This window comes from Rana temporaria, chromosome 3 (genome assembly GCF_905171775.1).
Source record: "Rana temporaria chromosome 3, aRanTem1.1, whole genome shotgun sequence".
Lineage (NCBI taxonomy): Eukaryota > Metazoa > Chordata > Amphibia > Anura > Ranidae > Rana > Rana temporaria.
In genome coordinates this window covers 387150929-387167219 of record NC_053491.1, presented here as the reverse complement: position 1 = coordinate 387167219, position 16291 = coordinate 387150929, and the positions used below count along the sequence as shown (strand labels likewise).

Below are 16291 nucleotides of genomic sequence, written 5' to 3'. Positions count from 1 at the left end.
ATTTGTCAACTTGTGTGCATGTTATCAGGCCAAAATCACCAGGGTATGTAAACCTTTGATGTTTGTTGTCATTAGGATCTAAAAAGAGTAAACACAGTTGATCGATAAATGGCTTCAGCCAAACACTAACAACCAAAGGAAATACATTTTTGGTGTTATTCGTATTCTCTGAAAAATGGCCAAGAAATCAAATTCTGCCAGGATATGTAAACTTATAAGCACAAGTGTATAAAATTAGGCAATATGGCTGCCCTCATGTACATATACATCTTATACAAAGAAAAACGTTTTAAATAGATAAAAACATATAAAAGAAGGTCAGAGAATAAAAAAAATAAATGAAAAAAAAGAGAGGTATATATTATCTCTATATCTATCCACACAAAAAGTTTCCCCTCAAGCACAACAAAATGTAAATCAGAGCAGGTGTGAAAACACGGGATTACCAAATAAAAATGAAGACATTTGATACGGAAAGAGCAAAGCATCGTTTCAACGACACCAACATAATCTCTGCGCTCTCCAGGGGCGCCGAAGCCCCTATACACTCCTACCACGCAGCTTTTTACCTATCTGCACACATCCCAGACTGAACACATTAAAATGCGTGTCACTTCACCCATGGGCATTGAGCCATCTGCTGCTTTTATGACAGCCGTGCCCGTGCTGAAGCTGAAAATAATTGCATCGATAAAGTCCAGATAAACAAGTATGAGTCGGGATCCCATTCCAGACGCAATAAGTGAGCCAAATTAATATGGGAAAACAGCCAAAAGCAGATTAAAAATTCTGTGCATCCTGAAACATGGCAAAAACACTGAATGAGTGGAGAACATACTGCAGATTATTCCTACAGAGATTCTGTCATGCCATTAAATAGGCGCACAGGGACAGGCTTCCGCAAAATATACGATTCAGGCATTATGGTCTAATCATGCCTCATGCGCGCTTCACATCTGTCTCTTCAACTCTTTGCTAAAGATCTTGAATGCCCAGACAGAGAAGGGGACCTTTTGGTTCATATTGGCCTACCTCAAACACAAGTACAACTCCACAGACGTTATCCTGACAAGACAAAGCAGAAAACATCTAAAGAATGTCGCAGTAATAACAGCTGTTCTGTAAAACAGTGGACCTAGATGGACCACTGATACTGGAGTATAAATTCATGAAAAGCCATAACTTTGTTTAGCAGACCACCAAAACAGTTTTCTTAATGTCAGAGTGGTGAAGGGTTAGATCTGCCAGGTTTTTACAGCTGCCAAGACCCCCATTGACCTCTATGGGAATTAAAGGGGAAGCTACTGCAATAACACCAGATGGAAATCCTAAGACTCCCTTTACCTTTTGCAAACCCTCCCCCTTCATATACCAACTTTGTTCCTCAAACAAGTGCGTACGGAATTTAGACAATTTCTTTGGTCTTGTAAAAGCCATCACTTGAATTAATCTTTTCTGTCACAGCTTAAATTGCGGTGGCTGGGGCCATAGGACTGTCAGATCCCTTAACATATGACTAATGCGGCATATATGACACGGGTCCCTGACTGGTGTACACACCACTAGGTTAAAAGATGGATCAAGCCTCCTCACTTGCCCCACTTTACTGCCTCCTGTGGCCTCTAAACGATTTACATCCACAGGTCCGACTTCACATCCATTGACATGGGATACTCTTGACGTGCTGTTTCGAAGCAGGAAACATTCTTCAGAACTACCCCTCGGGCATGATCAAAGTTAATGGTCACCCCAAATTTGTCTGTGGTCTGGTGGACAAAAACATTTAAAATCGCCTGAAAGACTCAATTCTTGACATCAACATTTTCAACGCCATATGGACTTGAATCCACGTCAAAAACAGATTTCTGAACCCCCACCCCCAGCGGCAAGCCATGTAACAGACATTTCCTTACGCAAGCCTTTAAAGAACCCCTTCCCTCAACCAGTCCCCACTGCCTTTCAGTGATTATGCTTAGAAACTTCTCCTGTTCAACACAGACGTTCAGTCTCTCAAGCTCCTCTCACAGCTTCCTGATAACTCCCCCCCCCCCATCATTTCTATCCCCTTGGGAAAGGGACATGAACGTGACTTTTTGGGGGGGGGGAATACTGCAACTCGCATACAAATCTTCCATATCTAAAAGTGCTCACACCTTTGTTGGAGATGCTAAAACCATGAAAGGTCATTCATACAAATCTTTTGGGATTGCCCAATCATACAAAGGTTGTGTGACAATCTGATTTTGTCTTCTGACTGGTGTTTGGTTGGGGGCTGACCCCGCTGCCTCTCTCCTTCACTTGACACCAATGCTCCTCAAACATTACAAGTTGTCCCTTCATGTACATCTTCTCAAAACGGCAAAAGCCTGCTTACCACTATGTTGGAATAAGACTTCCACTCCCATCAACCGATTAAAAAGTTGATCTGTTAACAATTTGACTTGGACAGAAGTAAAGGCCCACATGTTAAAGGACCCAATGGTGCTCTACGGAGATCGACCAGCACAGTTAACCTGTAGCTACTAGAACATGTCTGCACTTGAGCACAACAACCTAAAAATGTTAAAACCCAATCCAGGTTACCTTAGAAATGTTTAAAGTTTGGTGAAGAAATAAAAAAGTAAACCACCCCATTAGATAGAAGGGGGAAAAAAAAAGAGATTTTTAATACAGCTTACCTGTAAAATCTTTTTCTTGGAGTACATCACGGGACACAGAGCGGCATTCATTACTATATGGGTTATATGGAGTACCTTCAGGTGTAGACACTGGCAATCTCAAACAGGAAATGCCCCTCCCTATATAACCCCCTCCCATAGGAGGAGTACCTCAGTTTTGTAGCAAGCAGTATGCCTCCCAAAATGGTCCTCAAAAAAGAGGGGTGGGAGCTCTGTGTCCCGTGATGTACTCCAAGAAAAAGATTTTACAGGTAAGCTGTATTAAAAATCTCTTTTTCTTTATCGTACATCACGGGACACAGAGCGGCATTCATTACTATATGGGATGTCCCAAAGCAATGCTTACAATGAGGGGAGGGAGAACATCTCCAAGACAAAAGGATTTAATTTAGAGATATACTCAAATCATAATAAATCCAACTTAGTTGAGAAAAATAAAATTTTTAAATTTAACTCGAACAAGAGGAGCCCCCGGAATCCGAGGGTCTCAAACTGCAGCCTGCAGCACTGCCTGCCCGAAGGCAGTATCAGTATTCCTTCTTACGTCCAACTTGTAGAATTTTGTAAACGTGTGGACAGAAGACCAGGTTGCCGCCTTGCAAACTTGAGCCATAGAGATCTGGTGGTGTGCTGCCCAGGAGGCGCCCATGGCTCTAGTAGAATGAGCCTTTAATGATACTGGAGGAGGCAACCCTTTCAAGCCGTAGGCCTGAGTGATTAATTGCTTAATCCACCTAGAAATGGTGGACTTTGCAGCTGCCTGCCCCTTCTTGGGCCCATCCGGTAGAATGAACAGCACATCTGTCTTCCGGATCTTCTTTGTAGCTTTAAGATAGGCCTTCATGGCCCTGACAATATCCAAGGTATGCAGCAACCCTTCCTTTCTGGAAGTAGGTTTAGGGAAGAAGGATGGTAATACCAAATCCTGGTTCAAATGAAAACTGGATATGACCTTCGGAAGGAAGGAAGGATGAGGGCGGAGAACGACCCTGTCCTTATGAAAAACAAGATATGGTTCCTTACAGGATAAGGCTGCCAGCTCCGAAACTCTTCTTGCGGAAACTATGGCAACCAAAAATACTAACTTCCTTGTCAGTAAAACCAAAGGAATATCAGCCAACGGCTCAAACGGTTGTTTCTGTAAACTTGACAGAACAAGATTTAAATCCCACGGACAAAGCGGGGATTTAACTGGAGGTCTAATACGTAAGACCCCTTGAAGGAAGGTCTTAACCAGCGAGTGGGTGGCCAGCGGCCGCTGAAACCACACTGACAGAGCAGAAATCTGTCCTTTGATTGTGCTTAATGCCAATCCTTTATCCACTCCTAGCTGGAGAAAACTTAATACTCTATCGATGGTAAATTTGCGAGAAAGCCATCGCTTGGACTCACACCAGCCTACATAGGCCTTCCAGACCCTGTAATAAATCACCCTAGAGACCGGTTTCCTGGCTCTGATTAGGGTAGAGATTACTTTCTGAGACAGACCTCTACCCCTGAGAATCAGGGATTCAGCTTCCAGGCCGTCAAATTTAGATGCCGTAAGGCAGGGTGGAGGATCGGACCTTGCGATAGCAGGTCTGGCCGTAGAGGAAGAGTCCAAGGGTCTCCCACTACCATCCTTAAGATTAGTGAGTACCATGCCCTTCTGGGCCATGCTGGAGCTACCAGGATGACTGGTATGTGCTCCACCCGGATCCTGCGCAGCAGGCGGGGTAGTAACTGGAGCGGGGGAAACGCATAAAGAAGTTTGAACTGATGCCAAGGGCAAACCAACGCATCGGTTCCGCAGGCCATCGGATCCCTTGAGCGGGACATGAACCTGTCTAGTTTCTTGTTGAGTCTCGATGCCATGATATCCACGTCCGGCACTCCCCATCTTTGGCAGAGTGCTTGAAAGACTAGTGGATGCAGAGACCATTCCCCCGGCCATAGAGTCTGGCGGCTTAAGAAGTCCGCCTGAAAGTTGTCCACTCCTGGAATGAATATTGCCGATATGCAGGGCACATGAGCCTCTGCCCATAGAAGAATCAAGCTCACCTCTCTCTGAGCGGCTTGACTCCTGGTTCCCCCTTGGTGATTTATGTATGCCACGGCCGTGGCATTGTCTGATTGAATTCTCACCGGGAACCCCTGCAATTTTGACGTCCAAGCCCTGAGGGCTAGTCGAGCAGCTCTGAGCTCCAAGATGTTGATGGGCAACTGCTTCTCTGGCTTTGCCCAAGTACCTTGGCGAGTGCAACCATCCAAAATTGCTCCCCAGCCCGTCAGGCTGGCGTCTGTGGTCACTATCTTTCAAGCCACTGGGCTGAAAGACCTCCCCTTCAGTAGATTCTGAGGGTCTAACCACCAACACAGACTTTGTCGGACTCTTGATGAGAGCGGCAACGGGATATCCAAGGCCTGTGGCCTTCTGCTCCATGCTGACAGGATGGCTGCCTGTAGGATGCGAGTGTGGCTCTGGGCGTATGGTACCGCCTCGAATGTGGCCACCATCTTGCCTAGTAACCTCATACATAGGCGAATAGTCGGTTCTTTCTTGCTTAGAACCAGTAGGATTAATTCCTTGATGGCTTTTACCTTCCTCAGAGGTAGGAACACTCCTTGTTGTTCTGTGTCTAATCTCATGCCGAGATATTCCAACTGCTTTGTGGGCTGGAAAGCTGACTTTTCTCGATTTAGGACCCAGCCGAACCTCTCGAGGTATTGGACCGTGAGGGCCACTGCTCGCTCCAAGCCGGGAGACGAGTGATCTATGACTAGGAGGTCGTCCAGGTATGCTAGGATCGTGACCCCTTGGATCCTTAGTTTGGCTAGGATTGGAGCTAGGACCTTCGTGAACACCCGGGGGGCCGTAGCCAACCCGAAGGGAAGCGCCACGAATTGGAAGTGACGCGAAGCCACCATGAAGCGTAGATATCTTTGATGTGGCTGATAAATTGGAACATGAAGGTAGGCATCCTTTATGTCTATGGACGCCATGAAGTCGTCCTTCTGGAGTGTGGCAGCTGCTGACCGCACGGATTCCATCCGAAATGAGCGGATCTTTAGATATGCATTTACCATCTTTAGGTCCAAAATTGGCCTGACATCTCCATTGGATTTTGGGATGATGAATAGGTTGGAGTAGAAACCCAGCCCCTGTTCCAGGACTGGTACCTCTACTATTACTTCCTGGGAAAGTAGATGATCTAATGCCGATCTTAATGCGGCTCCCTTTTCCGGATCGTTTGGAATCCTCGACTTCTGGAAATGAGGAGGAGGAAACCTTAGGAAATCTAATTTGTAGCCTGTGGCCACGGAAGACCGTACCCACTCGTCGGGAATGCTGGCTTCCCAAATCTCTGAAAAGAGTCGCAGCCTTCCCCCCACCTTCGTGGGTGGGGGCGCCCCTTCATAAGGTTGGCTTGGGGGCTGGTTTTGCTGGTTTGCGAAACCACTGCCTTTTGCCTCTAACAGCCTGTCCTTGTGATCTGCTGTTGAAGCCGAAGTTTGCTTTTGCAGGAGGCCGTCGATACTGCTTGGCATTAGAGGGCCCCTGCCCAGGGGAATACTGTCGTTTAAACGCAGGTCCCTGAACCTTCTTCTTAGTTGGCAAGAGAGTACTCTTGCCGTTTGAAATGGTCTGAATGTATTTATCTAGGTCTTCTCCGAAGAGTCGTCCTCCATGGAAGGGGAACCCTACCAGGAGCTTCTTGCATGGGGGCTCAGCCTCCCAGCTTTTTAACCATAAGAGTCTTCTCATATGGATAAGGGATAACGATAAACGTGACGCTTGCTGGATAGAATCCTTGATTGCGTCTACCGTAAAACATATGGCCTTAGGGACATCCGAAAATTTTTCTGCCTGCTGGGCCGGAATAAGTTTAAGCATCTGCTTAAATTGATCCGATAATGCTTGAGCGACCCCAATCGCAGCCACAGCTGGCTGTACTACTGCCCCTGCAGTAGTGAAGGAGTTCTTAAGTAGTGCTTCCAAGCGCTTATCAACTGGATCCTTGAACACCTGTATGTTTTCTACAGGGCATGTTAACGATCTGTTAACACATGAGATGGCTGCGTCCACTGCAGGAGTAGCCCATCTTTTGGAAAATTTTTCTTCCATAGGATATAGGACAGAGAACCTTTTAGGTGGTAAGAAGATCTTATCTGGCTTGTTCCAATCTTGGAACAAAATTCCCTCTAATAGAGGATGGATCGGAAACACAGCATTGCTTTGAGGCGCCCTCAGTGAGCCCAAAGCTGAAACCGTCGATACCTGGAGATCTGGTACTGGCAAGTTGAATGTCCTATGGACCAAGTCCGACAATCCTTGAATCCACCAGCTCTCCCTCAGGGAGACTGCCCCAGACTCCTCTGTATCCGGGTCTTCGATCCCTGAACCTACTTGGTCCGTGTCCAAGAGGTCGTCCAATTCCCCTGAGGAAAGGACCTCCTCTTCTGAGGGTCCGCGCTCGGGCAACGGAGATCTATTCCGCTTACTGCCCCGCATAGCTGCGGATATCATTTTTCCCATGCTTTTCTGCATCTCTTTTAAAGAGGTGAGTAATACCTCCTCCGTGACCATCTTAGGGTTGGACTGACCCGCGTCAGCTCCAGCCCCAGATCCCGATGGCCCCAAGGCTCCCTGTAGGGAAAACAGCGGCATACCATGGTACAATACCGAGGTACACCTGCTACCTATTGGTATTTGGAACTATAAAAGTTAATTGTCCAAACACCTGTTTGGGGGATAAAAAAATGCTTCCTCTCCCCTAGATGACTTTTTTTTTTTTTTTTCGTTTTTGTTTCAAATCCAGGAAAGAAAAAACATTCTGTCCCCCTGAGTAGTATTGCAAAGAAAAACTATGAGATGGAAAAGAAACAGCCTATTTCTAGGCTTGACAAAACAGTCCTCTGGAGACTGCAATATCCTTTCTGGCCACTGTGTGTCCTCGGCGCCCCGTGCTGCCGCTCTGGTCTTTCTCCTCAGTTCCAAAGTATTGATGGAACAAACAAGGAAGGGCCGCCCCTTCCTTTAGCCACTGACCCGCCCTTCCCCCCCAGCAACCTCAAACAGGAAATGCCCCTCCCGACAGGGGGAGGAGGGGGGGGGGGATTTTGGGAGGAAGGGACCTCTCTGTTCCAGCAAACTGCAGCCTGCAGCCTGGAACCATGAGGAGGTCAGCGTTTTGCCTGCTTGCAGGCTCTGAGGAGGAAGACTGAATGGAGCATCGCCTGGAGGCCTGCAGGTAAGCAAAGCTCTCTGACACACACATATATTTTTATATAACACAGGCCCCACTCAATGCTTTTCCAACACTACAAGGGAGGTCACATCTTATGGGGAATAATACATAGAGAGCCATCCTATCTTTATGATACGTGACTAGTTTGCCAGATGCAGTGCATAACTTTAGGCATGTCCCCTGTGACCCCCCAGAAAAAAACCTGCTAAGAACCAAGTTCCGCAAGTTTTCCCCTCACTTACCTGCTCCATGCCGCAGGACTTTGCCAAGCAAGAGGCCCAATCTTCCCCCATCTCCGTGGGGATGTCTAGACCTTCAGGCCCTGGGTTCCTATGAAGGATCCACTGTCCTGGGCCCATATAGCACCCTGGCAACAGAAAACTTTAGGTACCCAAAGGTTTCTAAGTTCTGGGCCCAGGGTCCAGCTCTCTAAAAAGAAAAGCATTATGGGCTATACCCCAAGGGTTTGGGGTCCGGTTACTGACCACTTTAGCGCTGAGGCTTTTTTGGACAGAACCGGTAGCTCACCTAATCCCAAGGATGCGGAGGCAAGCTAAACCATGACTAACACCTAAGACACTGGCGTAAAAACTGAGGTACTCCTCCTATGGGAGGGGGTTATATAGGGAGGGGCATTTCCTGTTTGAGATTGCCAGTGTCTACACCTGAAGGTACTCCATATAACCCATATAGTAATGAATGCCGCTCTGTGTCCCGTGATGTACGATAAAGAAAAACACGCACACTTTACTGAAATACTCAGCTCCTCTCTAGTTCTGTCCCTTCAGAAGGTCCCATTCATCCTGTGGGCACCCCATTGTGTTTCCTTGGGCTTAACGTGCTTCTGTACCAAACAATGCGATTTTATGCGCAACTTTTATGTTTTTTTACAGCGTTTGAGCTTTGGCGTTTTATCAGCCAACAGAGAAAATTATTCTGATGCATCATTTGTTGCTAGGCATTTCATGTTTTAATTCTTTTTTTAAATACACAAATTCAATAAATTAATACTGCGTAATTACCCCCAAACATATATTTTTTTTTTTTAAAACACCAAAATAGATTATAAATGTATTTTTTTGCTCAGGTGTTTATTTTATCATTAATATTTTTAAGGTTGGGGATTATGCATTACATATTTATGATTTGTATATTACATTTATTAATATTCATACATTATTATTTAACTTTTTTTTATTTGGGTAGAAAATCTCACAAAAACGCGCAAATGGCGTGTTTCCATTCTGTGAGAATAGATGTGCCAAAAATGTTTACATCTGCCCTACTTGAGCTACAAAAAAGCTCCAGAACTTTGAGCTTCAGACGTTTGGCTTCAGGCAACTTGGAGTGGAGATGTGAACCACAGAGAATAATTGATTTTTTTTTTCTCCTCCAGGGTTTTGGAGCTTCAAGCAACAAAACCTTGAGGTATGAATGGGGCCTTAGGGTATACAGCCACTGTAGGGAAGAAAAAAAAAAAAAGACCCAATGCATCACAATACCACATGATCAAAGCTCTCGGTTTAACTTTGAGTTGGGCTTTAAGGCCATGGCTATCCTCAAAAGGCAAGTGGTATGGATCATGGGTAGCAGACAAAGATTAAACACAAGCATGGGAAATGATACCAAGCTCTACTAAAATAACAGAAGCGCCATCTTACCAACATAGCGTTCTACGTCCATTACAGAAAACGTTGGAGGGGGCAGTCTGAGGCCCAGATCATCTAACTGCGGCACCATAATTGGAAGGTTGAATCCATGTTTCTCCAGGTACCTCTGTGTCAGTTGACCACCATTCATCCGCAATATAATCTCGTCAGCGCTACAAAAAATAAAAATAAATATATTGGTATGCCGACATACCAAATTTCTTTCTGCAAGAACTCGTGGTTCCCAATGACCAAATTCTCAGATTGATTTCTAGCAGGAAGGATCTGATGGCAGATACACTCAATATGAGAAAGACACTAACCTTGGAAAGGACCGCGCTCGCAGCTGTTGTACAAAGGTTCTTGTTCCGGCTTGAACTGGCTTTGTCCCATCATCGGTCTCTGTATAGTCATGTCTATGCCAGTTCCTCCTCTTCTTCACTAAAGAGAGATAAAAAGAATATATGTTAATGACTGTAGAGAATGGCAAAAAAAAAACATCGGAAGGAACCTCGACCCCGCCATACCCTTGGCACTTGAGTGAGGAAAAGTCAAAGCATTCAGGTTAAATGAAAGACACATTTCAGAACCAGGAAAGAAAAAAAAAAAACTCATTGCTCCCGAGTGGTTTCCAGCACAACTATTCCTATATATTGAACTGGTACAGTCAGAATTCTTCAAAAGAAAATGTAAAAGTTTCTAGGTGGACACACAGAAAACTGACAGTCTGGCACAGGGGCAGCAAACCTTAGGAGGTACAAAAATATTTTGTGAAATTTAGGGAAAAAAATATCACGTTTCCCCAGAATCTTTACATTAAAGAAAATATAGTACAAAAATAGTAATGACAAAGAGACATTAAGTGGAGTTCCACCCAAAAGTGGAACTTCTGCTTAATTGCTTTCTGCTAAAGCGCCTGAAAAACGCCCCAGTGTGAAAGGGGTCTTGGGTGCAACGATATATGGAAAACCCAACAATGAATATCTCATTTGCTCCTTTTTGGCCCATTCAATAAACCAAAAGTTAATTGAAAAATGTTTTTGTATAGCATCTTTTTGATAAGTACAAAAAAATACCCGTTCATCCTGCCAGAATTCCAGTGCTGTTCTGTGCACTCTGCAGTGATATCTCAAAGAATGTTATGTAGTAGGTTACTAAAAATATTTTTGTCAGTGGAGTTGGGATTTAAGGGCTGGTTCACGTCAGATGTGGCAAGACTGCACTTACAATGGCTGTTAACCTGAACAGGATATACAAGAAAGCATGCAACAAACAGTCGAACCAGTTTGAGGGGGACAGAAAAGAAATGTTGCTTTTTTAAAAGGGAAGCTTTGGCAGCAATTAAAATGTTTAACTTAACACGTTTTTAGCTTTTTTTTTTTTAACCATCAATATAAAATCTGTTTTTCAAGTAAAAATGTAATAGTGCCAATTCCTAAGTTGGTCTTCATACAGTCTAACTCCTAATTAAAACTGCCACAGCCCCTCCTGAACAGGGTAGAAGAGGAGAGGAGACACTACACTTATTTACTTGCGTGCAATTGACAGCTTGAGCTATTGAGATCTTACAACAGGTTTTTTTTGTTTTTTTAACTAGGGAGTTAAGGACTAGTCCCTGCAACTATAGATTTCCTTTAAAATACAACATGCATACAGTTCTTGCTGAAGGTCAACAGATATGAGTAACCAAGAGGTCAGTCTGATAAACAATACAAAGAACAGGTGTAACTGATCCATAAAATTGAATTTACTTCACAATTTTGAAATCTCACTTCATATTCGATCCAAGAATGTCTTCAGATTAACAGAAGTGTTAAAGAGGAAGTAAACCCTTAGCATACTAGCTCATTATGTGTCACTTACCTGAGATCGAAGCCCCCGAAATCCGCCTCAGTCCCGTCCACCGACATGTCCCCTGTCGCTAGTTCCTGTTTTAGCTGCTCCGGCGCTGTGATTGGCCGAAGAGGCAACGTCACTCCCGTGCATGCGCAAAAACATGACATTAACCCAGTTAATGTCATTCACAAAAAAGGCACCACTCCGTGCGCCTGCCCGTTTCTGTGAAAATATCTCCATAACTGTGTAGGTTAAGGAGATATTTCTTGCACCTACAGGTAAGCCTTAATCTAGGCTTACCTGTAGGTGCAAGTGTTAACAGTGGGTTTACAGCCACTTTAAGTGACCACAAATATTCAAAATTGATAAAATGGATGATTACACCGAAAGAAGGATAACTAAAAAGATAAAATATGACTGCCTTAGTGTATTTATGCTCATCATCACTAAAGAAACTTAATGTAGGCAGTCATCACTAAATGTTTCTTCTCGTGCACCGACCTTACCTGCCTCTGAGGTACTAACCTGGAACAAGTATTTGGATCAGGAGTTTGGACTTCAATCTGACCCCAGTCTGCTGAACGATCATGCCAGGTCTGTAAAGCTGAAGTCCAGGCAGATATTGATTACAGTGCATTCATACGTTTAATACTAAAACTAGTATAGATCTCTGAATTTAACGGACTTCAGCCTCTTATTCTCTGTACAGCAGCACTCAGACTTGGGAGAGGACTTGGAGCCAATCAGGTGTGTTGCATTCACATGTGCTGATAAGGAGACAGCAGAGTTTCATCAGTCTGTTGCTCCAATATCAAATCACAGGCTGGGTGCAGGACACCCATCTAGTTGTGCTTAGCAGCAGAGAAAATCAGGTCACCAGGCTGCCTACAGCCTATTGTAGGGCTGAGTAAATCTTAGAACTAGGGCTGCAACTAACGATTATTTTCATAATCGATTAGTTGGACAATTAAAAAGTTAATAACTTTAAAAAAAAGTGTGGTGTATAATTTAGTTAATGTTTAAAAAAAAAGGCCATTTATTCTTAAATATATCTAGGCAGTGTTTTGTAAAAATAACTATATGGTTAGGGAGAAAAATATCTTATCCACTCTGAGAATAACAAAGATATATTGTATATACTATTCAAGGGTGAATCTGGTAAATAGAGTCAGATCAAATTTTTTTATTTAAAAAGGAAAAAAAAAAAAGTTAGACCGTTTTGGCCGCTTTTCAAACAGAACTGTAATATATACGCTGGCCATACAATTTTTTTTATTATAAATTTTAAGAACTTTTGTTCGACTTTCTAATTGTTAGTTGAGTCAAATCAACCAGTGACAGGAACATTTAGAAATTGAAAATTTCTTTGACCAAGAAGCTGACAGTGTAAGTGGTTTTCGTTCAGAAATGACATGCATTTTAAAAACAGAATGTTAAAAGCAAGTGAAAATTTAAAAAAGCACTCTTTAATACAGCGAACGTACAAAGATTTTTCGTATGAATATTCTCATCTGAAAATGTATCCATGTGGCCAGCATAAGGCTCAGTACACACCAACGCAGTTAGCTTTTGCTGTGCGTTTAGATTTTTGCCACAATTTGCGTTTTTTCATTTTTATGGCCAATTATTTGTTGGGCAGATAAAAAAAATATAAAAATAAAAAAATGCTGCAAAAACGCACTACATGCATTTTTTTGCAGCTTCTCCACTGAAGAATATTGAACAAAAAAAAGAAAATCACTGCTTTGCGTTAAAAAAGTCCATGACCCTTTCCAAATACGCAGCAGTTGAAAAAAAGCATAGGTGTGAACGTGTCCCATAAGAAACTGGAAATGAACTGAACATTTCTGCAACCAACACAACACATGGGTGTGACCCAGGTTTAAGATGTTTAGTAACAATGGGGTTTAAAAAAAAAAAAAAAAAAAAAAAACACGGAAATTAGCCCTTTATAGTACAAAAAAATAAAAAAGCAGATACTCAATACTGTAAGGGGATCATTAACCGTGGAACTGTGAAAGTAATATTTACAGTAGCGATTTGCTCTTTGTACAATAATTTGAGTTTTTTTTATAACCCCATTATGTTACTGGCCGAATAATCGATTATGAAAATAGTAAATCGATTTCATAATCAATTACTCGATTCGTTGTTTCAGCCCTGGCTAGAACAAAACATTCTTGGGCAGGTAAGACAAGTCCTGGTAATGCATTTTAACTGTGTATTTAGCCGTTAGGCTGGAGTTCAGCTTTAAAACACTTTGGCATTTTGTCAAGCCGCTAGCGGCACTTCTAACAGACCGAGTTGCTTTATTGTTTCTTAGTATACATTACTTGGAAAAACAAAACATTGTTAAAAGATTGGAAACTACAAGGTCAAGGGATAATTGGAGAAAGGCCTTATGTTGAACATCACACAGATGTTGAGAAAGCAACTCCTGACTTGGCTAGTGACCAAAACGATGAGCGCTTGGCCAAGAATTAACATTCGGCACATCTGTGTTAGCCATTTTGGTGGCAGCTGTGCCTAATGCTCATTAGCCCCATCTGTAAGTCGGTTACGGACAATCTGGAACCAGCATCTTCCGACACAGACAATGAAGAAAGATGGCGTTGGAAACATGAGGCAACGCTTCACAGTGAAGGAATACCAAACCGATGACATGAAAGATCTTAGGCAACATAGGGTGATCAATCCATGCAAAGGCTCACCTACATAGAGATGGCCATTAGTGAACTCTCCTTGGCCATTATGCAGGTACTCTTGATTCATTAATTGGACTTCAGACTATTTTCTGACTTTCCTGATTGCATACGCTTTCCGGGTCTGTGGCTCAAAGCTCTGAAAGGCAGCCGTCATCTAGGCAACTAGCACCATAGTCAGCAAAGCAGCCCCTCATATTTCTTTGAATATAAAAACGCCGGACAAAAAACACAAGATGACCAATTTTTTTAAATAATGAGGTAAAAAACGTGCAAATGTCACACAAATTGCACCTGTGACAGTAAGGCTACATTAACATCGTGATTTAGGCCAGTGCAAACTATAGTGGCAGGAATCCTTAAATTCCTACTGCCCCCGGCCCAATTCACGGACACGTCACCAGCACCTGCAGTGGTCTGCGGTGATCATTGCTGGACACAGACACACACAGTGTGTCCAGCAGCAATCACAGAAGGTAATCGCTGGGTGTGCACAGAGCAGCTTATAGCTGCGGCCCCCAGCGATCTGTCATTGTGAACAAGGATGCCGGCCACATCTAGCTGCTCAGAGCCGCAGCAGGAATCACCGGTGTGAATGTAGCCTAACTATGTCTGGGTCATGGAGGCCCAGAAAAAGGGTATTCTCAGTACCACAAAAACAGAATCCACAATTTGAACTGGTTTGATCTCAGCCTAAGATCTTTCATGTTAAACAATTGTATCACTGATGAGATGCAAGTGAACCCTAGAGACAATTTGATAGCTGCAAACAGAAACATTAATAAACTTCATCTTGGCAGACGCAATTAGACAAAATGATGGCTGTGGAGAGGAACAATACCATGCATGGTCAAAGCATCAAGTTGTTTGCTTCAATTCTGAACTGAACTGTGACTAATAAACTATGCACCACTGGGCCGGACCTTTGTAGAAGTCAAAAAGTCTTGCAGGAAAAAGATAAAAAAAACTGCATTCAGCAAAATCTACATCTAAACAGGAGATCAGTCCTATTTCAATGATAGTAGTGCATGTTGGGCCCTTATCAGCAAAGCTCATGCTCCATGTTGATTGGAGCACTCTAGATCTGACTCAGCAGGGGGCGTGTCAGACCTTTTCAGAGAGGCTACTGCTTCTACAAAGAGAAAGGGTTCTTCCTCATAGCATGCTGGCAGGGGACAGCTTTTTCTACATAGGCTATGCAGAGGCACCGAGTTAGTAAAAATCAATAGATCCTGCGCTTAGAACCAAAATTAACCAAGGCTGCTGCCCCCCCCTAAAAACCAATCCCCCAGGAGGGATAGAAAAATTAGTGAAACAATGTGAGTGGGGGTGGTGGCGCTGCCTGCCCCTAACACAGGTAAGGTAAAAAAAGACCCCAATCATGGGTCAAATAATGTGAGCTACTAGTAAGTGAACTTAAGAATATTCAGTATGCGAACATCCAAACCAATAACAGTGACTAAAATAGTGAAACTAATGTATAATCATCAAATAGTGTAGTACTGTAGCACGTAAGTGAACCTGCATCAACCCTTATACAGAGGCACAGACTTGTCATCTCAAAAAAGAATTTAGATGCACACTAGATTTCTGGCAGAACGACTGGTATTTTTTGTACCTTCAGAAATTTTAGGAATGAAACATGGGGAAATGTGCAGATATTACAGAGATTTACTCTTCATTTTACCCAAACTTGAAAGGTGTATTTGTATAGTGGTTCCGTTTGCTTTTCACTAGGGAGGTACCAAGAAAAAGAAATCTTACAATGAATAGCAGTTATGTCTATTTGCTAAACTTCCACAGCTTGCAGAGTGTCTCCATCTGTAAATAGCATTTTGCTCTGCAAAGATTTAAGCCGGCTTGTCTAACACTGGGAAAAGCAGAAGTGCTTTTATTATATTTATTCAGGTATCAGTGCTGATCATTTTGCTGCTTGGATGACACATACTCAATGATGGCTCATGACAGGTAAAAGGGGTGACATTTCTTTGCCTACTGGGCCCAACGGGCACAACAGCAAAACTTTGAGCATGAAGTTACACAATTAAAAAGTCTTGCAAAATTTGTGCAGGCTGCAAATTGGGAAAATTCCATGCAATTTTTTGAAGTGTACATTTAAATAGATTTTATGATGCATAGCTGCACACTTGGTTTCATCATTGCAAAATAACTATTTCCATACAGGTGCAGAAAGGATT

The 16291-nt window shown here is 43.1% G+C and overlaps 1 protein-coding gene across 2 annotated transcripts in view; it reads right to left on the bottom strand.

Moving 5' to 3' along the window:
* Positions 1-16291, bottom strand: part of KDM7A (lysine demethylase 7A) — a 121445-nt gene that overhangs the window by 37794 nt on the left and 67360 nt on the right. For both annotated transcript variants that reach the window (XM_040345744.1, XM_040345745.1), the window contains exons 3-4: positions 9879-9996; positions 9568-9728 (exon numbers count right to left, since the gene is read on the bottom strand). In XM_040345744.1, the coding sequence (XP_040201678.1) occupies positions 9568-9728; positions 9879-9996 (279 nt within the window). The remainder of the gene's footprint in view (positions 1-9567; positions 9729-9878; positions 9997-16291) is intronic.